Raw genomic sequence first — 22,145 nt, forward strand, 5'->3', positions numbered from 1 at the left:
GGCTATGAACAAGTCTTAATATACACCCATATTCGTCAACTTTCTAACAATTAATACAACATTATCTCTTTATATCAGAAAAGGTGTGTTATCGGTTCATAATATGTTAGTAATGGTTATATCTTTTGTTTCCTATTGTATCATTTAATCTCAGGCCGTGCTTTGTTTTTACAAGTCATTCTCCGTTGGAACCAGCACTTGTGATATTCATTCCTATTACTTTGCCCATACTGCAGCAATTATGACCGACCAATTCCTGTAAATTGCTTCATATTGGTACTTCACATTTTCAATCTTGATTTCAGCGTGTGAAATTTTAGAACACGTTCCTGCAGTTTGAGCCGTCATGCTACCTGCGTTGGCGTCACTGTAGTTGCAAGTGGCAATTGAACATATCAGAACAGTGCAAGTTTTAACAAACATCTCTTTGACCTCCAACTATTCGTTGTTCAATGCCCAATGGTATATCTTCGTCATCAGAGATCTTAGGACTGGAGGAGTAGCGAAATGGAGACATTGCGAGTAACATGTGTTTTGTCAAGAAATTTGCGAAAAAGTATTTTCTGCGAGAGACAGTTGTTGAACCATCGACTATTAACGATAAATGTACAGCCATGAGAAATCCGTTGTAATTAAAACACATCAGTGGCACCGTTACCATTGACACTTCTGACAATAGCTTATTATTTCAGGTTTTTGCTGCAAGGAACCAAAGTACTCAACAAACCGATGTTAAGGTGTATCATGGACCATTGGCACAGCAGATTCGAGGAGTGAAGTTATTTTCATTGGTTACTAGTGCAGGCGGTCTGGTTGCTCAGCCGTACCTTATTCAACATGCAACAACTTTCGGAAATTTACCGCTGTCCATTGCAATGCTCGGGTTTATAGGATGTTTCACATACGTAACGCCGTTCTTATTGCATTGGATAACAAAAAAGTATGTGACGGAGATTAGATACACGCCAGATAGGGAAGTTTATACAGCAGTAGTGTACAACTTTTTTCTGAAGGAGAAAAAGGTAACTTAACAATTCTCCAAAGAAACCGTCAATATTTGTGTTGCAAATTACAACCCTTTGCCACATGATTACAAAATATTTGCGTCATTGAATGTTAAACGATTCTAGAAGCATTTTACTGAACAGTTTTCTATAACACAATACTATTGTATTCAGTTAAGGAGAGAATATGTTAGTGCCATACCGGTATGAGACCAACACGAGATAATACTGGATGCCCTCTGTAGTATGAAATTGGAACCAAAATTACACAATCCTGTCTCCCTCTCATCTCATCTACTGGCTCCCTCAGATGCCTATAACAGCAGTGTGGAGAAAGCTGTATAACGTCTATTCACTGTATTTTAAGGAGTGTAGTCCATTCCATGTTCTCAAATAGTACTACTTTTGTTATCCTACTATACCTGAAATAAAATAACTGTGATTGACAGATTGACTTAGCATGGCAGTGTGCAGTGTTATGTATGAAAATGCTCTGTATATACCTACAAAACAGACAACACTGTGAGCACATGGTACTCAAGAATGATGTAAAGTTAGCTGTTGGCTGGCTCCTACCACTCAATTTGCTGAAACATCAGATACAAAGTAATTTTAATACTGCATATCTCCTAAGATAATTCATAGGACCCGTATTACCTTATGTCTTCCTGTGTTTCTCCTGAACACGAATTGATGTTCCCCAAAGTTGGCTTCTAAAAATAGTTTAATTGTTCTGTATGTAACTGATGCATGATCCAAGCATAACTTACTAAACTGATACTGGTAATACTCGTCACCACCTTCCTTCCTTGATACTGGGATCATCATATTCTTCTTGAAGTTTGATGGTATTATGCCTGACTCACATCTGACATACTATGTGGAACAGTTTTGACATGGTTGCAAAAATACGCCATGTAAATTGGCTCATTGTGCCATCAGCCAATGAAGTTACCTTTCTGTGTAACAAAATTATGGTAATATCTCCAAGAAAGTTGTAGGATTCCTAATGTTTAAATCATAGTCACCAAAATGATATTGGTTTATATGTGCATTATTAACTGAGAACAAGACAGGGAATCTTATAGCTTTTAACACAAGGTAGTATAAACTGTGAGCATGCGCACAGTATTCTTGCAGTATTTGTCTCTGACTTAACCAAAAGGACATTCGTCCTTTGTGTTCCATGATGCATATCAAGTAAGAGAGAGCCTATGGTAAAAGACTTGAAGGTGGCGTATTCATTGCCTCTGACAAAACATTTAAGTCCAGAGAGTTGTAAATTGAAGCTGAATGTGAGGGTACTGTAGAATGTTTGGCTGATTCGTGTAAATGCTCCACTAATTCCTTACAGTGGTTAGGTAACATGTTGTTGTTGTTTGTTGTTGTTGTTGTTGTTGTTGTCGTTGTTGTTGTGGTCTTCAGTCCTGAGACTGGTTTGATGCAGCTCTCCATGCTACTCTATCCTGTGCAAGCTTCTTCATCTCCCAGTACCTACTGCAACCTACATCCTTCTGAATCTGCTTGGTGTGTTCATCTCTTGGTCTCCCTCTACGAGTTTTATCCTCCACGCTGCCCTCCAATACTAAATTGGTGATCCCTTGATGCCTCAAAACATGTCCTACCAATCGATCCCTTCTTCTAGTCAAGTTGTGCCACAAACTCCTCCCCAACCCTATTCAATACCTCCTCATTAGTTATGTGATTTACCCATCTAATCCTCAGCATTCTTCTGTAACACCACATTTCAAAAGCTTCTATTCTCTTCTTGTCTAAACTATTTATTGTCCATGTTTCACTTCCATACATGGCTACGCTCCATACAAATACTTTCAGAAACGACTACCTGACACTTAAATCAATACTCGATGTTAACAAATTTCTCTTATTCAGAAATGCTTTCCTTGCCGTTGCCAGTCTACATTTTATATCCTCTCTACTTCGACCATCATCAGTTATTTTGCTACCCAAATAGCAAAACCCCGTTACTACTTTAAGTGTCTCATTTCCTAATCTAATACCCTCAGCATCACCCGACTTAATTTGACTACATTCCATTATACTCGTTTTGCTTTTGTTGATGTTCATCTTATATCTTCCTTTCAAGACACTGTCCATTCCGTTCAACTGCTGTTCCAAGTCTTTTGCTGTCTCTGACAGAATTACAATGTCATCGTCGAACCTCAAAGATTTTATTTCTTCTCCATGGATTTTAATACCTACTCCAAATTTTTCTTTTGTTTCCTTCATTGCTTGCTCAATATACAGATTGAATAACATCGGGGAGAGGCTACAACCCTGTCTCACTCCCTTCCCAACCATTGCTTCCCTTTCATGCCCCTCAACTCTTATAACTGCCATCTGGTTTCTGTACAAATTGTAAATAGCATTTCGCTCCCTGTATTTTACCCCTGCCACCTTCAGAATTTGAAAGAGAGTATTCCAGTCAACATTGTCAAAAGCTTTCTCTACATCTACAAATGCTAGAAACATAGATTTGCCTTTACTCAATCTTATATCTCCCATTTCATCTTCATCTACATCCTCTTCCATTTCCATAATATTGTCCTCAAGTACATCGCCTTTCCTTAATCTAGCTTCTAAGATAAGTCGTAGGGTCAGTATTGCCTCACATGTTCCAATATTTCTACAGAATCCAAACTGATCTTCCCCGAGGTCGGCTTCTACTAGTTTTTCCATTCGTCTGTAAAGAATTCGCATTAGTATTTTGCAGCCGTGACTTATTAAACTGGTAGTTCGATAATTTTCACATCTGTCAACACCTGCTTTCTTTGGGATTGGAATTATTATATTCTTCTTGAAGTCTGAGGGTATTTCGCTTGTCTCATACATCTTGCTCACCAGATGGTGGAGTTTTGTCAGGACTGGCTCTCCCAAGGCTGTCAATAGTTCTGATGGAATGTTATCTATTCCCGGGGCCTTGTTTCGACTCAGGTCTTTCAGTCCTCTGTCAAACTCTTCACGCAGTATCATATCTCCCATTTCATCTTCATCTACATCCTCTTCCATTCCCATAATATTGTCCTCAAGTACATCGCCCTTGTGTAGACCCTCTATAAATTCCTTCCACCTTTCTGTTTCCCTTCTTTGCTTAGAACTGGGTTTCCATCTGAGCTCTTGATATTCATACAAGTGGTTATCTTTTCTCCAAAGGTCTCTTTAATTTTCATGTAGGCAGTATCTATCTTACCCCTAGTGAGACAAGCCTCTACATCCTTACATTTGTCCTCTAGCCATCCTTGCTTAGCCATTTTGCACTTCCTGTCGATCTCATTTTTGAGACGTTTGTATTCCTTTTTGCCTGCTTCATTTACTGCATTTTTATATTTCCTCCTTTCATCAATTACATTCAATATTTGTTCTGTTGCCCAAGGATTTCTACTAACCCTCGTCTTTTTACCTATTTGATCTTCTGCTGCCTTCACTACTTCATCCCTCAAAGCTACCCATTCTTCTGCTGTATTTCTTTCCCCAATTCCTATCCATTGTTCCCTTATGCTCTCCCTGAAACTCTGTACAACCTCTGGTTTAGTCAGTTTATCCAGGTCTCATCTCCTTAAATTTCCACCTTTTTGCAGTTTCTTCAGTTTTAATCTACAGTTCATAACTAATAGATTGTGGTCAGAGTCCACATCTGTCCCAGGAAATGTCTTACAATTTAAAACCTGGTTCCTAAATCTCTGTCTTACCATTATATAATCTATCTGATATCTTTTAGTATCTCCAGGGTTCTGCCATGTATACAACCTTCTTTTATGGTTCTTGAACCAAGTGTTAGCTATGATTAAGTTGTGCTCTGTGCAAAATTCTACCAGGCGGCTTCCTCTTTCATTTCTTACCCCCAATCCATATTCACCTACTACGTTTCCTTCTCTCCCTTTTCCTACTAACGAATTCCAGTCACCCATGACTTAAATTTTTGTCTCCCTTCACTATCTGAATAATTTCTTTTATTGCATCATACATTTCTTCAATTTCTTCGTCATCTGCAGAGCTAGTTGGCATATAAACTTGTACTACTGTAGTCGTGTCTATCTTGGCCACAATAATGCGTTCACTATGCTGTTGGTAGTAGCTTACCCGCACTCCTATTTTCCTATTCATTATTAAACCTACTCCTGCATTACCCCTATTTGACTTTGTATTTATAACCCTGTATTCGCCTGACCAAAAGTCTTATTCCTCCTGCCACCGAACTTCACTAATTCCCACTATATCTAACTTTAACCTATCCATTTCCCATTTTCTAACCTACCTGCGCGATTAAGGGATCTGACGTTCCACACTCCGATCCGTAGAACGCCAGTTTTCTTTCTCCTGATATTTACCTCCGGAATATTTTACCCAAGAGGATGCCATCATCATTAACCATACAGTAAAGCTGCATGCCCTCAGGAAAAATTACGGCTGTAGTTTCCCCTTGCTTTCAACCGTTCGCAGTACCAGCACAAGGCCGTTTTGGTAAGTGTTACAAGGCCAGGTCAGTCAATCATCCAGGCTGTTGCCCCTGCAACTACTGAAAAGGCTGCTGCCCCTCTTCAGGAACCACACGTTTGTCTGGCTTCTCAACAGATACCCCTCCATTGTGGTTGGACCTACGGTACAGCTATCTGTATCGCTGAGGCACGCAAGCCTCCCCACCAACGGCAAGGTCCATGGTTCATGGGGGTAACATAGGCAGAAACAAAAGCTGATAACTTAACAGACTTGCATTATTTTGTTATTTTGTATGTTTATCACCTGGTAAAGCAATAATGAGAACTCATTTATTGTGTCTCCTCGCGCAGTGCCAAGAGTGATCCAAGCAGGTTGACGTAACAGCAGTGGAAGAGCAGTTTATTATATATGTGTCATCCTCTTGACAGGTGTAAAACACCAAATCTGAGGACCCTTACACAAAATGGCATGCAGAAATATTTTGATAACGGAAAGGACTGAATAGAGATGTTAATTGGTTTATGGTATTTAGTAAGTGTAAAGATTTGCAACATCATTCTAGTTTCCTCTGTCGTTTCTCTTATGTAATATGTTCTGTCAGAGCACAGGGACAAGTCTGTTATAAACTGTCACCAAGTCTATGTGGATAAGTTGAAAAAAGTCCAAGCCTAAGTACACAGTTCAAGATTGAAAACAGTTGCATTCTGTCGTACTAATATGGTATGACAAATATTTCTTGGTAATTCCTCTTTTTGTCAGACATTCTCTTCTAAAGAAATCATCTTAAATGTGACTCCTTTGATAATAGAGAAGATCTTAAGCCTGGAGTGTATGAACGACAAAATGTCACATTGTCACTGCATGTTTTAACTGTGTGTCCTAGTGGTACACTACTCAACTGGTCAAGCCATACTTGCATTATGGTTAGGCTGTTCCTCCTGGCATACACAGTCACAGCAAGATGATCATTCTTTATGCTAGGACATATTCATTCATCCATTATGCTCAATAGGTCCCATCGAGGACAACCTTTAGTGATGTGGAATGAATTGAGGTAAAAATTAACAAGAGACAAGGAAATATTAGGAACTTAATATGTGTTTTGAATTCACAGCAAACAATCCATGTACTGCTTAATGCTGTTCGTATTTATGACAGCTAAATTTGAGACTGCTACCTTGTGGGAGGGGGTTAAAGCTGCTACTATTGGTAGCTTGGCAAAACAAAAATTGCAGTCCCACTTGTCTGCTTTGACCAGTGACATCGGTGTGGTAGACATAAGTATTTGAAGTGTGTACAACATGACGACCATGATGTCGCTCATTACACCTATGAACAAACATAAATAGCATGCAAATCATTTAACTCTAGCAATACAATGAAACTAATGCAACGACAGCAGGAAGTAGAGGGACTTTGGGCAGGGACAGGCTAAATGTATGACAATAAGAATAACACCACCAGTCCAAGACAAATATTAACCCAAAAATCAAGTACACGAAATTCTCAGCATCTGACATAATCAAAAAACGAAGAAATGAAAACCATTGTTACCATAAATTTCACATCACATATATATTTCAAATGAATCCCTCGATATCAGGTTTTCCCACACAACTCGAAAACCCAGGTATCACAATCACTTGACCTATGTAGCTCATCTGAAGTCGTCAATGCCATGAACCCGCAAGCCACTCCAAAAATTTCGCTTGACCTATATGGCAGTTAAAACGAAGCTCACATAACAAAAACCAACACACTAAAATTTTCAAATCTATCCAAACTTTCACTTTTCCTATGAATCTGAAACTTAAGTCCACAGTACAACAGACTAAAACTCGCGCACATAACCAATATCAAAAATGTAACTCAACCAACAATGGTAAACCAGTATCTACAGTACTAACAATCACAATTCAACACAGTTTGCAAACACTAACAAAAAAAACCCTGAACTTCACAAAAATGTGCATTGCCACCAATTTCGATATACATGAACTAGCACTAGTAATTCCAAAGATGAATCCATCAGCCACAATATGTAAAATCAAAGTAACTCACTAGCAAATCAGAAAAAACTCCTCCAATAACAACCTGACACACAACTTACATCAAATGACTCACTAACATACCTAACAAACAACTTCGAAATATAAACATACGAACAAAAAGAGTGTGACCAAATGCTACGTACTGTGGTCTACAACCATGACCCAGTTAAAAACACTGTACCACCACCATGATGAATCATAACACAATTGTGTCACGGGTCAGAGGCTGGGTGGAATTGCATAAGAATGCTAGTTTTCAAAGAAAATATTCATCTGCACTTGTAAACATTATTTACAGGACATCACGTATTGTCATGTAGCTTTACAATGAAGCACTGCTACTTGCCATATACACTATGTGGTCAAAAGTATCCAGACACATGGCTGAAAATGACTTACAAGTTCGTGGCGCCCTCCATCAGTAATGCAGGAATTCAATATGGTGTTGGCCCACCCTTAGCCTTGATGACAGCTTTCACTCTCACAAGCATACGTTCAATCAGATGCTGGAACATTTCTTGGGAAATGGCTGCCCATTCTTCAAGGAGTGCTGCACTGAGGAGAGGTATTGATGTCGGTCAGTGAGGCCGGGCATGAAGTCGGCATTCAGAAACATCCCAAAGGCGTTCTGTAGAATTCAGGTCAGGACTCTGTGCAGGCCAGTCCATTACAGGGATGTTATTGTGTAACCACTCCACCACAGGCCATGAATTATGAACAGGTGCTTGATCGTGTTGAAAGATTCAGTCGCCATTCTCGAATTACTCTTCAACATTGGGAAGCAAGAAGGTGCTTAAAACATCAATGTAGGCCTGTGCTGTGATAATGTCATGCAAAACAACAAGGGATGCAAGCCCCCTCCATGAAAAACATGACCACACCATAACACCACCACCTCCGAATTTTACTCTTGGCACTACACACGCTGGCAGATGATGTTCACCGAGCATTCGCCGTACCCATATCCTGCCATTGGATCGCCACATTGTGTATTGTGATTTATGACTCCATGCAATGTTTTTCCACTGTTCAATCATCCAATGTTTATGCTCCATACACCAAGCAAGGCATCATTTGGCATTTACCGGTGTGATATGTGACTTATGAGCAGCCACTCGACCATGAAATTCGTTTTCTCACCTCCCCACCTAACTGTCATAGTACTTGCAGTGGATCGTGAGGCAGTTTGGAATTCCTGTGTGATGGTCTGGATAGATGTCTGCCTATTACACATTACAACTCTCTTCAACTTTGGCGGTCTCTGTGTCAGTCAACAGACGAGGTCAACCTCTATGATTTTGTGCTGTATGTGTCCCTTCACGTTTCCACTTCACTATCACATTGGAAACGGTGGACCTAGGGGCGTTTGGGAGTGTGGAAATCTCACGTACAGACATATGACACTAGTGACACCCAATCACCTGACCACGTTCGAAGTCCTTGAGTTCCGTGGAGTACCCCATTCTGCTCTCTCACGATGTTAATGACTACTTAGGTTGCTGGTATGGAGTACCTGGCAGTAGGTGGCAGCAGAATGCTATTAATACGAGAAACGTTATGTTTTTGGGGGTGTCCAGATACTTTTGATCACATAATTTAGTTAACAGAACTTTTCAATCCCTAAATCTAGATATTCAGATGATTTGTAGAGAGGGTGACTAATAAGGTATGTTTTTAATTTTCTTTTGAATTGGTTGAAAGTCCAAACTCCTGACTTTGTGTTAGATGGGACTTCATTAAATATTTTCCTGCCAGGAGATGTAGCTCCACTCTGAAATGTAGACCAGGAAGCAGTTATTTATGTGACAGTGTAAATCACAGTCCAGCTGAAACAGATTTTTGTTATCAGTAATAAAAACTGTTAAGGAGTAAATGAATTAGGAAGTGAATGTCGGAATTACAAGATGAATAATTATCTGTGTTAAACAGTATTCTTAGTGCTCACATCTGATGAATAAACGCTTCATTTCCCTCAAGTGCACTGCCACAGGCAACACAACGAGTGTTGCTTTCAAGGTCATAACATACTGATCTGAGCTCTCAGTTAGTTTATCTGCATTTTCATTCAATTTTAACTTATCATTCAGCTGCACACCAATGAATTTTACAATGTTTCATGTAGACTGTGAGGATTAATGTCCACTTTTGGTGCTTACAGGTCATTATGACTTGTTGGAAATTGCATAATATTCTTTGAGAGATAAAAGCTTAGACTGTTAGCTTTAAACCATTTGTGGGTTTGTTCAGTTATCATTTGAGTTGTGTCTGCTAAAGTTGAATTTGGCCCCTTGATTAGTATGTTTGTTTCATCAGCAAATGTTACAGATACATTAACCACCCTTTAAAGTCACTGCAAGGTCATTCGTGCAGAAAAAGAACAAAGTGGGCCCAGTAGTGATTCTTGTGGCATCCCAGATGTTAAGTTTTGCCATTCTGAGATTAGTTTAATGTCTGTGACACAGTCTGTCGGTAAGACTTGCTGCTTCCTATTATGACAGTGAGACTCCGTCCATACAAGAGGGATACCATTACATAAGTTAAGTGTGTCAAATAGAATTTTGTGATCCTTACAATCAAAAGCTTTGGGAAGGTCACCAAATATGCCAACACAATAATTTTTCTTATTTAGCTCTGCTATCATTTTACTTGTGAAGTTTTTATTGCTTTCATTGTGAAGAACCCTTTATGAAAGCCAAACTGAGAATTCTATCATAAACTACTGTCTAAAATATATTTGAAAAGTGTGGAAGAAGTAAAATAGGTGAGTAATTGGAGGTAGCTGCTGTTTATGTTCAGTTTTGTAGATCGTTGTTATTACAGCATATTTAATCTGTCAGGGAGTAAGCCTTGAGTCATGGATTGATCAGAAAGATAGCTTATGGGTAATCATGTTAAGTCTGCAAGAGATTTCAATATTCTGCTAGAAACCAGCCATCAAAATTACTACTGTTTAGTGTCTTTGTGAATTTTGTAATCTCATTTAAGGTTGTATTTTTCTAAACTAATATCTTTTCTTGGTGCAAGTACCACCATCATTGAGTTTTCCAGCCCAGCATTGTTATCGTCGTTATAATGTCTGGTAATGTGCTCCGCAGAATTTGAATCCCCGCCAGACGTCATGGACGTCGAAGACCCCTAAAGGTCTCTGCATCATCGCGCCGTAAACTGTGGCGGCGCGCACGTACTGGCCTGCATGTAGTGTGAGGGCACCACAGTGGGACACGTGTTTCCAGCAGCCAATAGCGGCACCCCCCATAGAGTATTTAAGAGCCGACCTCTCACTCTGCCAGTGAGTCTGATCATTGCGTGAGTCTCGACACATCGCCTCGACAAGGCAGCATGTTTATCGTACTTTGATCTCGTTAATCATGGACGTCTTGGATTCGTTTGGTTGTCTCTGTCACTCCGTTGCGTGTTGTCGTCGTAAGGTCTTTCTCCATAGTCCGTCGTCATTTCATGTCCGTCCTTTACATTCTTTTGTTTGTGCACGGGCCGCTCTCTGTTTGGTCCTGCCGCACTTTCTCGGTCACCCCGCGACCATTCCAGTCGCGATCACAACAGGTTACAACATCATTGTCGACAAGGTAAATGGTGGTAGGTACTAGCATGGAGGCAAAGTTAGTCTATCGTCTGGAGCAACAGCAGCAGCTCATGCAGCAGCAGCAGCAGCTCCTGTTAGACATCTTACAAAAGTTGCTGCAGTTGCTAACGGACAAAGTCGATGCTCGGGATGCGTTACCACAACAGCTTCCGAGTCCTTGGGTGTCCGATGCTTTCCCACGTTCCGCCATAATTTCCAACCTTTAATGACGCTAAAGAGGACTATGAAACCTACTTACATTGGCTGAAACAACATTTCACGGCTTTTCAAATCATGGACAACTCCTTGCAGTGGTCGTTGTTTTTGTCTTGGGCCTCCCCTGACACGTTCTTTCTTCTCCGCAAGTTGGCACCGTTGTCCGAGCCTGTGGCTCTCTCTTTCCAGGAGATATGCCTTTTGCTGACAAACTATTATTCCCAGTGCTACCATGTGGTCACCTCTCCGCTGGAGCTCCACCAGTACCATAAACGGTCCGGTCAATCATATCGTTTCTGGGTCACGGACTTGCAGGGTCTCAGCCGTCGATGCGATTTTACGTGAACCAATCAGCAGTGTAAGGCTTTGTCTGCAGGCTCCCTGATCCAGGACGTGGTGGTTCAGCTGGCTCCCGATCCTGAGGTCCGTACTGCGGCACTGAAACTCGACAACCCCTCCTTGGAAGAGATTCTCCGCATTGCCCACTCCTTTGAAATTGCTCAAGCGGCTAACGAGCGTCTTATGGCGCGACCGCAGGTGGCGGCAATCGCAGCGTCATGGCGGGTTCCGCCCTCGCGACGTCGATGTGGCCCGGACAACGGAGGCCAGCACCATCGGGACTCATCGTTGTCCGATGTCTCTATGGAATCGGCACCTTCGGTCGCCCCTTGTCGCCGGTCGCACGGCCCACTTCCATCTTGCCCACAGTGCTTTACTGCGACTTCGCAGACTGATTGTCCCCACCACTGGAAAACATGCATGCTGTGTAACAAGGAGGGCCACATTTGATCGGTTTGTCCTAGTTGTTTGACTCGGACTCGCTCCAGTCCTGCCCCTCCTGGACCTCAAGATACAGTCCATGCTCTGCAATCGATCGTCCCACAGGATGACCCATGAGCGCGGCAGCTTTTTCTCATGCTCCACATTTTCACGGAGAAGGTCAGTTTTCAGGTTGACACTGGGGCCACCATCTCCCTGATTAATATGGCAACATATACCCAGCTGGGCTCTCCTGAGTTGTCACCTCCCTCTCGCCGTTTGGTCGCCTACGGAGATGGTCCACTCCCCTTCATGGGCAGTTCATCATCCAGGGAACGTACAAGTGTGTTCCCCAGCTTCTTACCCTCTTTGTCGTCAACCATCCGTCGGCTTTGAATATTTTTGGCCTGGATGCGTTTCAACTGTTTGTCTTTCCTATTTCCGATGAAGTTAAGGTTGTTTCCATGGCTGTTCCTTTTCAGGACTTGGACGATCTCTGCTCCGCTTTTGCGTCACTGTTTGCAACGAATCTCGGATGTGCTTCCGGCTTTCAGGCGCACACCACCCTATGGCCGAATGCGCAGCTTTGCTTTCTCTGGGCCTGGCCCCTTCTGGTGGCCTGACAGCCGGCTGTCAAGCAGGAACTGGATCGGCTCCAGGCCGCTGGTGTTCTGGAGCCTGTAACATACAGTGCCTGGGCGGTGCCGCTCGTGGTCATATGGAAACCCAGTGGGTCCCTTCAGCTGTGTGGGGACTTCGGCGCTATAGTCAGTGCTCAGTCCCTCATCGACACTTACCCCATTCCCTGACAGGAAGACCTTCTCGCTAAGCTTGCCGGGAGAGAGTATTTTTCAAAGACTGACCTGGCTGAGGCATACCACCAGTTGCTCTTGGATGCCGACTCTCAGAACATCATTGTTATCAACATGCCTTTCAGATTGTGCAAGTACAAGTGCCTTCCCTTTGGTGTCTCTTCGGCGCCGGCCATTTTTCAGTGATTCCTGGAGCAGCTTACACAGCCTATCCCCACCTGTGTGAATTATCTGGATGACATCTTGGTTAGCGGGCGTTCCCACCAGGAACATTTGCAAAACCTCAGTGCCCTATTTTATGCTCTGCAGTCTGCTGGTCTCCGCTGTCGGCTGGACAACCGTTGTGTTTCTCAACTGGAAGTGGAATACTTAGGCCACTGGCTTAGCAAAGATGGCATTTGCCCTTGGGGTCGTAATGTCACGGCCAGTGAGGCCCTTCCTTGTCCCAAGAACTTATCTGAACTCCAGGTGTTTTTGGGCAAAGTTACTTATTACTTAAAGTTCTTGCCCCAGGCTGCCTCTGTTGCTCAGCCCCTCAATCACTTGCGTTGCAGAGGGGTACCTTTTGATTAGACTCCTGTGTGTGACCAGGCTTTTCTCCGTTTAAAGGCAATGCTGAAGTCTGCCCCTTGCCTTACTCCCTTCTCTCCAGACCGCCCCTTGGTTGTGGTGGCTGCTGCATTGGTATACGGCATTGGGGCCATCCTTGCGCACCAGGATGCCGATGGCTCCGAACAGCCCATCGCTTACGCCTCTAAGACGTTGACCCCAGCACAACGGAACTACTCCCAGATTGAAAAGGAGGCCCTGGCGATCGTGTTTGCTGTCCAAAAATTTCACACCTATCTGTTTGGGGCAAAGTTCACCCTCCTGACACACCATAAATCCTTGGTTACACTTTTCGGACCCCACTCTCACCTTCCAGAATGGACGGCTCAACGTCTCCAGCACTAGGCATTGTTTTTACGTAATTACACTTACACCATCCGGTATAAGCCCACCGCCCACCATGCTAACGCGGCTGCTTTGTCACGTCTCCCGGCAGGTCCCAATCCTGCCTTTGACCAGCAGGAGGTTCTCTGCTTTCACATTGATTCCACCAACCGAGATGTGCTGGACGGTTTGCCTCTTATGGCTGCTCACATTGCTGTGGCTACCCGCTGCGACCATGTTTTGCAACAGGTTCTCAACTATGTGGTCCATGGGTGGCCCTCCTATGCTACTCGTCGGATGCAGTCCGATTTCAGCCCCTGGTGCCACCTGTCCCACAGGTTCTCTGTGGCCGATGATGTCCTTCTACTGGCCACAGAGTTGGATGCCTATCGGGTGGTCATCCCTCCGGAATTGTGGCTTCGGGTGCTCGGTTTGTTACACCGCGGGCACTGGGGTATGTCCCGTATGAAAGTTTTGGCTTGCCGGCAGGTGCAGACGTGGTCCTCGAGTCTCCATCCCTGCACCCGGTTGCCGTCTCCCCGTGGGCCTGCCGCCGGCCCTCTCTGCCCCATGGCTAATGAAGTGAGAAATATATACACCAGTGTAGAAATTATGTATTTTGTTAAAGCTTTGATGCATTATTTATTATTATAAGGTGAAAGTATTAACTGAAGTTCCTCACTACTAAGTAATGAAATTATTTAATTCATGAATTTAAAAAGTTTGGTATGCTATTGTATATACATTATGAATCATCTAAGAAGAAGAAAAAATCAGTGTAACAACTAAAATTTGTATGGGAGAATAGCCAATCTCGTCATTATTCATGTTGATTATATCATTTATCCTATAGATAAATTCTTCTCATGATGGAATGCTCATAAGAAACTAATTTCTGTCATTGTTCCTCAACTGCATAAATGTTATGAAGTACCTCCTACGAATTGCTTGGCAGCTAATGAGTGCTCCAAAAGTGATGTGTGTCTTTTTCAACAGTGTTTTATATGTGACAAAAGTTCATTTCTTTGTAGACATGCCATTACTTCCTCTCAGTCAAACAGAAATGACCAGTGAAAGGGGGGAACTTTGAGTCTCTTGAATGCTAAGCATACAGTATTATGTACTGGCATGTCACAATGTCCCATCCAAGGGGCTCGCTGCTCTGCATGGCTACCACAGGGCCCCAGCCTTTGTAACATCATTTCCCTTCAGTGCTGCAAGTCTATCCTCTTGCTATTCTTTTTCCCCTCCCATGGGGAACATGTCAGAGATGTTTTGGAAATGTGTTCTGCATATTCAGTGGCTGATATCAGAACAGTGTCTTCACTGTTTTTCATTCCCCCCTTTTTGTTTTTCTTCATTCCCCTTCTCCTGTCATTCCTCTGCTTCCGTGTTTGAGGTTTCTCTTTTTCTTCTTCCTTCCTGTGCACTCCTCAAGGCCAGCCCATGCATCTAACATGTAACATGTGGCTGGGTAATGTGTAATTCCCAGACTCCCGGGTTGGCAGGTAGGGTTCGCATGTACCCCCTGGTACAGGCCAGGCCCAGGGAAAGATGACTGTCTGAGCTGCTACCTTCCCAAATTGCCGAATGGTCCCTCCGTCAGGGGTTTGGGAGGTGTGACCTGAGTGAACAATCACCAAAGGAAGGGACACCGCCTTCTTAGGGGGAGGGGGGGTTGGCAGTTGGAAGCAGCATGCCATCTGTGACGCTGGCAGTCATGGGGGTTTTTCTCCCAATGAGCAATTATTTTCTTCCCGGTCAATGCCTGTCAGATTTAAACGGAATGAAGCTAATGATCAAAGACCCTCCAAGCTGCACCACGGCTCCTTATGGTTTCACATACTGAAGACAGTCAGTCTTTTGCTACAGCAAATCCATTTACAATTCGGAAGGTGTTGATGCAATTGCTGGCCCTGTGAAATCCTGTTCTCGTTTATGAAATGGCACTTTGCTTTTGGAGACTACTTCTGATTCCCAGGCACAAAAACTGCTTGCAGCTTCGCTCCTCCATGGCTATCTCATTCATGTTGAGGCCCATCGATTGCTGAATTCTTCCCATGTGCTGCTCGATGGTCTGACCGAGGTAGAAATCCAAATGTACCTCTCTGATCAGAGTGTCATTGCAGTCCATTGGGTAGTGAACAAGGTAGATGCATACTTAGTGCCCACACTCACTCTTTTTATCACTTTTGATAAAGTAGTGCTTCCATCAAAGATCGAAGCAGACTGTGAAGTTATCACAGTGCACTGCTACCCATGTCATCATTACAACTACACTTGAATGTCCTGTAAATACCTAGCCAAATGTATAACCTGTGGTAGGAATACCAACGATGGTGATTGGCCACCTCCTTCTCCCCACTGTATCAACTGCAATGGCGACCATGCCACCTGCCTCTCCCAAGATCATCCTCTGTATCTTAATGCGTTGGCTGTCCAGGAGACCTGGGTGAAGGAAAAAGTGCCTTATCCGAACCCTCACAAGTTGTTGGCTAGTTACAAACCCTATGTTCTACCATCTGGCACTTACAGTACTGTTCTTGCTACATCTCGCTCCATGAAGAACATGGCAACACAGACTTGCAATCTCAAGTTCAGCACTGTGGTCGTGAAATTGCCCAGTATCATGGCAGCATACCCATAATCTTCTGCAGCTGTGCAACAAGCCACCAAACCTTCACCTCTCAGGGCAAAGTCACCCGCTACACAACCAGCAGGCCGGAAAGGACAGAAGAAATACTCCCACGAAGACTTCCTACATCCCTCCAACCAACAAACATCGGGGCCCTACTCCGCCAAACAGAAAGGCTCCAAGAAGCCTACCAAAGGCAAACGGTCTTGTCCTTTGTCCTTCGCCGACTTGGAGGACCTCTTCAACGGCGGGGTGTGATACCCTTGCCTGCCCTTACCTGGCTGACCACCGTGCCACTGTGCACCGCCAACCATTTTTCAGCCCTGGACTCCACAGATAAACAGAGGGAGAATGCTGATGTTCCCTTTGGTGCTTGCTCAGAACCTGTCGTGGCTGACCTCAGTCACTTTAACCTCATCTGCCTTAACATGTGAGCACCAATGTTCCTTTTCAACACCACTTGTACATATTCCCATTTGGATGTCTCCTTCTGCACTCCTGAGCTTGCCCATCATCTAGAATGGTCCATTCTCTATGACACGTACTCAGGCAACCATTTCCCGTGTGCTATCAGTATGCTGACTCCTACCCCACCTAAGTGTACACCCAAATGGCAGCTTTCTAAGGCTGACTGAAGGCTTTATTCCTTTCTGACCACCTTCAATATACAACATTTCCCCAGTTGCGATGACCAGGAAATATCTTACGAACATTATTCTTACCACCACACAACGTACCATATCTCGCACTTCCTCTCTGCCACACCGTATCCCGGTCCCTTGGTGGACTGAGGCTTGCCACGATGCAATTTGCATGCAGAGATGTGCTCTCTGCATTTTTAATTGTCATCCTATGATGGCCAACTATATTCGTTACAAACAGTTCCATGCAAAGTGTCATCACATTCTTCAGGATAGCAGAAAATCTATCTGTATTTCCTTTACTGGTTCTTTTAACAGCACCATACCATCTTCGTCACCTGGGCCAACCTCCAACGGCTGTCTGTAACTGAGGTCCATTCCCCAATTACCAGCCTGACAGTAGCAGATGATGACGTAGTAGGACCTACTGCTATTCCCAACACCTTGGGCTGCTATTTTGTGGAGATTTCGAGCTCCAACCACTACCACCCGGCCTTCCTCCATTGGAAACGAGTGGAGGAGGCTCAGGCAATACCGTTATCTTCTCAGAATCGTGAGTGTTACAGCGCTGCATTTACTATGACGGAGCTAAATCATGCTCTCATTTCATCCCGATCCCCTGCCCCAAGACCAGATGATGTTCACATTCAGATGCTGCAGAACCTTTCTCTTGCAGGTAAGCACTTTCTCCTATGCAATCGCATCTGGGCAGAGGGTACGTTTCTCAGAGGCTGGCTTGAAGCCACTGTCATACCCATACCTAAGCCCAGCAAGGACAAAGACCTTCCTTCTAGTTATCACAACATTTCTCTCACCAGCTGTGTTTGCAAGGTCTTGGAATGTATGATTTGTGCCCGGCTGGTATGGTGGCTCAAGTCTCGCAATTTACTAACCTCTGCACAGTGTGGGTTTCGAGCAAGCCGTTCTGTGGTTGAACATCTTGTCACCTTGTCAACCCATGCCATGAATTGTTTTCTGTGAAAATACCACACTATGGCCTTGTTTTTCAATTTGGAGAAAGCCCACGACACCTGCTGGAGGACTGGTATCCTCTGTACTCTCTACACGTGGGGCTTCCATGGCCACATGCCCCATTTCCTTCAGGAATTCTTAAAAGACCTAGTTTTAAAGGTAGTGTGAGTCTGCCTTGTTGGACATCTTTACACAGGAAAACGGTGTGCCTCAGGGTTCCGTCATGAGCATTGACCTTTTTGGTATTGCCATTAACCCTATAATGGCCTGTCTCACACCGGGCATCACCAGTTTCCTTTTCGTTAACGATTTTGGAATCTGTTGCAGTTGTCCACAGACTTGTCTCCTTGAGTCTCGATCAACTTTACTTATGGAACATCGGCAATGGTTTTGCTTTTCCTCTGACAAAACTGTTTGTATGAATTTCTGGGGGCTCAATTGGTTTCTTCCACCATCTTTACATGTTGGGCCTGTTGCCCTTCCATTTGTTGAAACTACGAAATTCTTGGGGCTTATGCTCAGTAGGAAACTGTCTTTGTCCTCCCACGTGTCTTACCTAGCTGCCTGCTGTACACAGTCCCTCAGTGTTCTATGTGTCGTTAGTGGTTGTTCCTGGGGAATGGATTGGACCACCCTCCTCCGTTTGTACCAGTCCCTTGTCTGTTTGAAACTGGACTATGGGTATTTTGTTTATGCATCTGCACATCTGTCCCTCTTAGGCTGTATCAATACTACCCACCATTGTGGCATCGATTGGTTGAGAGTCCATGTGCTGAATCAGCTGAACTACCACTGTGACTTTCTCCTTGGCAGATACGAATGCCCTTTGTCTGCCATACCTGGCCACCCATCCTACACCTCCTCCTTTGATGACTCCTTTGATCACCAGTACAGGGTGTGTCTCTCTTCTGTGTTACATCTTGGAATTTGCTTTCGGCTCTTGCTCCGGGAGCTTAACTTCACGCTACCTGCCACTTTCCCGATGGGTGTGAACCCTTCACCACCTTGGCTTCATGCGGTGGCCTTTGTTGGCCATGGCCTTCATTTGCTTCCTAAAGACACTACTCCAGCTTTGCTCTTATCGCCGTAAGTTTCACAATCTCCACACGGAACTTCATGATTGTACCTTTGTGTACACAGATGGCTCTCGGACTGACCGTCATGTCGGGATCTCCTTTCAATGTTTCTTCGTATCTTCTTCTGCAACACTGCTCAGTATTTACAGCAGAGATCTTCACTCCGTATCAGGCTGCACAGTACATCATGCAACACAGACTTTTCAATTGTATCATCTGCTCTGACTTTCTCAGTGCCCTGCAGAACTTTGGTATGCTGTACACTGTCCACTCTTTTGTGCAACAGGTGCGAGAAAGCTATCACTAGCTCACTCTTGATGGAACTACTGTGATGTTTATGTGGGTTCCTGTTCACATTGGTCTGATGGGAAATGAGGCTGCTGCCAAGGCAGCAGTCCTCGTACCTCGGCCCACTAGTTCTTCCACTCCCTCTGATGATCACTATGTTGGCAAGTGGCATCACCATTGGTCCTCCCTTCGTGGGAATTAAACCTCCCCCATTGGCTTGGACAACCTCCTGTCAGCCATCTCGCCATGAGATCATTTTAACTAGGTTGCGTTTTGGCACTGTCTTTTTAGCCTTCACCATTTGTTAAGTGGTGCTGCCCCACCACTGTGTGCTCATTGCCCTGCCATTTCCTGACGGAATGCCCTTTTATTAACCACTTATGTTCTCATTTATGTTTGCCATCTGAGTTTCTGTCCATTTTAGCGAACAATGCACAGGCTGTCAACCGCGCTTTAGCAATATGGCAAAGGACATTTAATTGTGGCATAGGGTCTTCATTTCCGTATGGCATATTTTATGGTCCCTTCTCCAAATTCCTGTTTTTAGCTGTTTTTCCTTCCATGAATTGGGCTTAATGTGTAGACATTTTCAACCTTTTTTTTTCCTTAGTGTTCTACAGTTCTGACATGGGCGTGTATGAACCTAGTTGTTTTTGCACCCTAAAACAAAACAAAACGCCACAGAGTGCACCATGAAACAAAGGAACATACCAGCTTTTTACATATGTGTGAACTGAGCTTTAAAAGTGTCTTGAATCAACAAATCTGTGTGAAAAATAAGTCTTGCGGTGGCTGATATGATATCTGTGGCAAGGAATGTTGGAGAGCAGTGTAGAGTCTGCCTGGATGTTGGTTTACTCTGGGTTGTGTGCCAGAATAATAGGCAGAGCCTTAGGTACTGCTTCACCAACTTACAGCGAAACTTTCACCTTTTGACCTAACCTAAGTCTTGAGCTACAGTACAGTTCAGTGTACCACTACAACTAAGATTTCGTATTCACAGTCAAAACCTACATTCCAGAAAATATGCTTATAAAAATAAATAAATAAAAAATGTTAGCATTATGTTCTTGTTCTGTTTGTGCATGTATTTCGTCACACACTGCATCATGTTACTTCATGAGACAAAGCAGACATCTGGGATCAGTAGGTTAAGTTGGCCAGAGAAGTGGTTTGATTGCTTCCATGCTTTGATTGTCTTGTATGCTAAGTTAAACTATATTGTTTGTCAGTGGAGTCAGTAATTTGGAGAGTGCATGACACATCATAGGAAATGTACTTGTGAACTATACTGGTGGGTTTCAGACAGAACTGAAGGCAGAGAGGTCTGCTTGTGTTGGTGCAACAAATTGGCAATTAAACACAGGATAGAACTTTTTAAGATTTACATTTGTATCTGCCATAAGCAGCTTCGTAAATAGATTTATTTTGGTGTGTAAAACTTCTTTTATTTCCAGTTTATACACCATTACCTTCGTTTTCAGATAATATTTCGCCCAGAGGATGTCGAAGTACCAGAAGTTCCTGGCATGTTCTCTTCCTTCCATGTCAGAGGTATTCCTTTATTTGTTGATCCTAGGATGTTTGAAGACAAATCGCATTATGCTCGTATAATGGGATATGACAAACCTCTAGACTTGAAGCTTGGAGACCTGGAAAATGATAAGAAAACCTGATAAGTTCACACCAGTGTGTATTGAGAATAAACTGAAATAAATTGAGTGACTATGTTGAAAGTAGTTAATGTGAGTGAAATCTTCAAGTGTTAATGTATAATTTTGGGAAATTTCCCATGTCTACCAGTTTAGTGCCTTTCTCTGCTTAGTGCTGTTTAGCACTAATAAATTATTGAAGGTGAGTACTTACTGGATTTTCCATTTTCTTTATCCTCCACACTCATTCCAGGAGCTCAGCCAGCAATGGCTGGTTGCAGGCACAGTGTAGCTGAACGCCTCGTTGTGTGGTTGCAGGCACAGTGTAGCTGAACGCCTCATTGTGGCAGCTAATGGGCATTGCCAACCACCCTAATGTCGTGGACACCACATGTGCTTAAGCCATCATGTTCAACTGTAGAACATAGTGTATCAGGGAATGCGCATCTTGGCATAATCACCTATAGCAAAATGAAATATTTCACTTCAATTTATGCAGCTTTGTTAATGGATGGTTTCAGTTTTAAATTTCAGCTTTAAAAATATTTATTAAACATGTAGAAATTTATTCTGAGTTAAAAAATTTGTTTCATGTCGAAGTAACTTGTTTGTCAACTTAGCTATTCAGTTTTAGGCTATAAGAGACTCCTTTCAAAGCCTTACATATTTATTGTACATTTGACAAGAGTTATGTAGAGGGGGGCGGCACCCTCCCCCCTTTCATTTCTCGTAATTTATGTACATTATACGCATCACAATACTTGTCAGAGACTTGTATATTACCTAATATAAATTTTCTGACTTTATCTCCAGTTTTGGTTTTTATAACAAAAAGTGTATTACATACAACAAGATGTGTTAAATATGGTATGAATGTAGACATGAGGCTACAGTGTAGGTCAGTCTGTTACCACGATCGTCATTTAATGGTGGGGAGGGGAGGTGGGAGAGGAGTGTCTGCAAACACCCTTTTGACGCATATTTCAAATTTTAAGCCAGCTATATGCCAATTAGTCCATGCAGTTGAAATACTATACGTTATGGTCAGAAAAGCACGTAAGAGTGTGG

The 22,145-nt window shown here is 43.3% G+C and overlaps 1 protein-coding gene across 3 annotated transcripts; it reads left to right on the top strand.

Moving 5' to 3' along the window:
- Nucleotides 1–477: 477 nt before the first annotated feature.
- On the top strand, nucleotides 478–21,883 carry LOC124612699 (transmembrane protein 70 homolog, mitochondrial). 3 transcript variants are annotated; one of them, XR_006979564.1, is made up of 4 exons: nucleotides 478–606; nucleotides 693–1,022; nucleotides 20,910–21,279; nucleotides 21,359–21,883. XR_006979564.1 is itself a non-coding variant. In XM_047141046.1 (3 exons), the coding sequence occupies exons 1-3, from the start codon at nucleotides 508–510 to the stop codon at nucleotides 21,099–21,101; spliced, it is 621 nt and encodes a 206-aa protein (XP_046997002.1). In that variant the 5' UTR covers nucleotides 478–507; the 3' UTR covers nucleotides 21,102–21,290. The 3 variants fall into 3 exon arrangements, 1 of the variants encoding a protein (XP_046997002.1); XR_006979565.1 differs by having other exon boundaries at nucleotides 21,396–21,883; XM_047141046.1 differs by lacking the exon at nucleotides 21,359–21,883 and having other exon boundaries at nucleotides 20,910–21,290.
- The last annotated feature ends 262 nt before the right edge of the window (nucleotides 21,884–22,145 follow it).

The sequence above is a fragment of the Schistocerca americana genome, chromosome 4 (genome assembly GCF_021461395.2).
Source record: "Schistocerca americana isolate TAMUIC-IGC-003095 chromosome 4, iqSchAmer2.1, whole genome shotgun sequence".
Taxonomy (NCBI): Eukaryota; Metazoa; Arthropoda; class Insecta; order Orthoptera; family Acrididae; genus Schistocerca; species Schistocerca americana.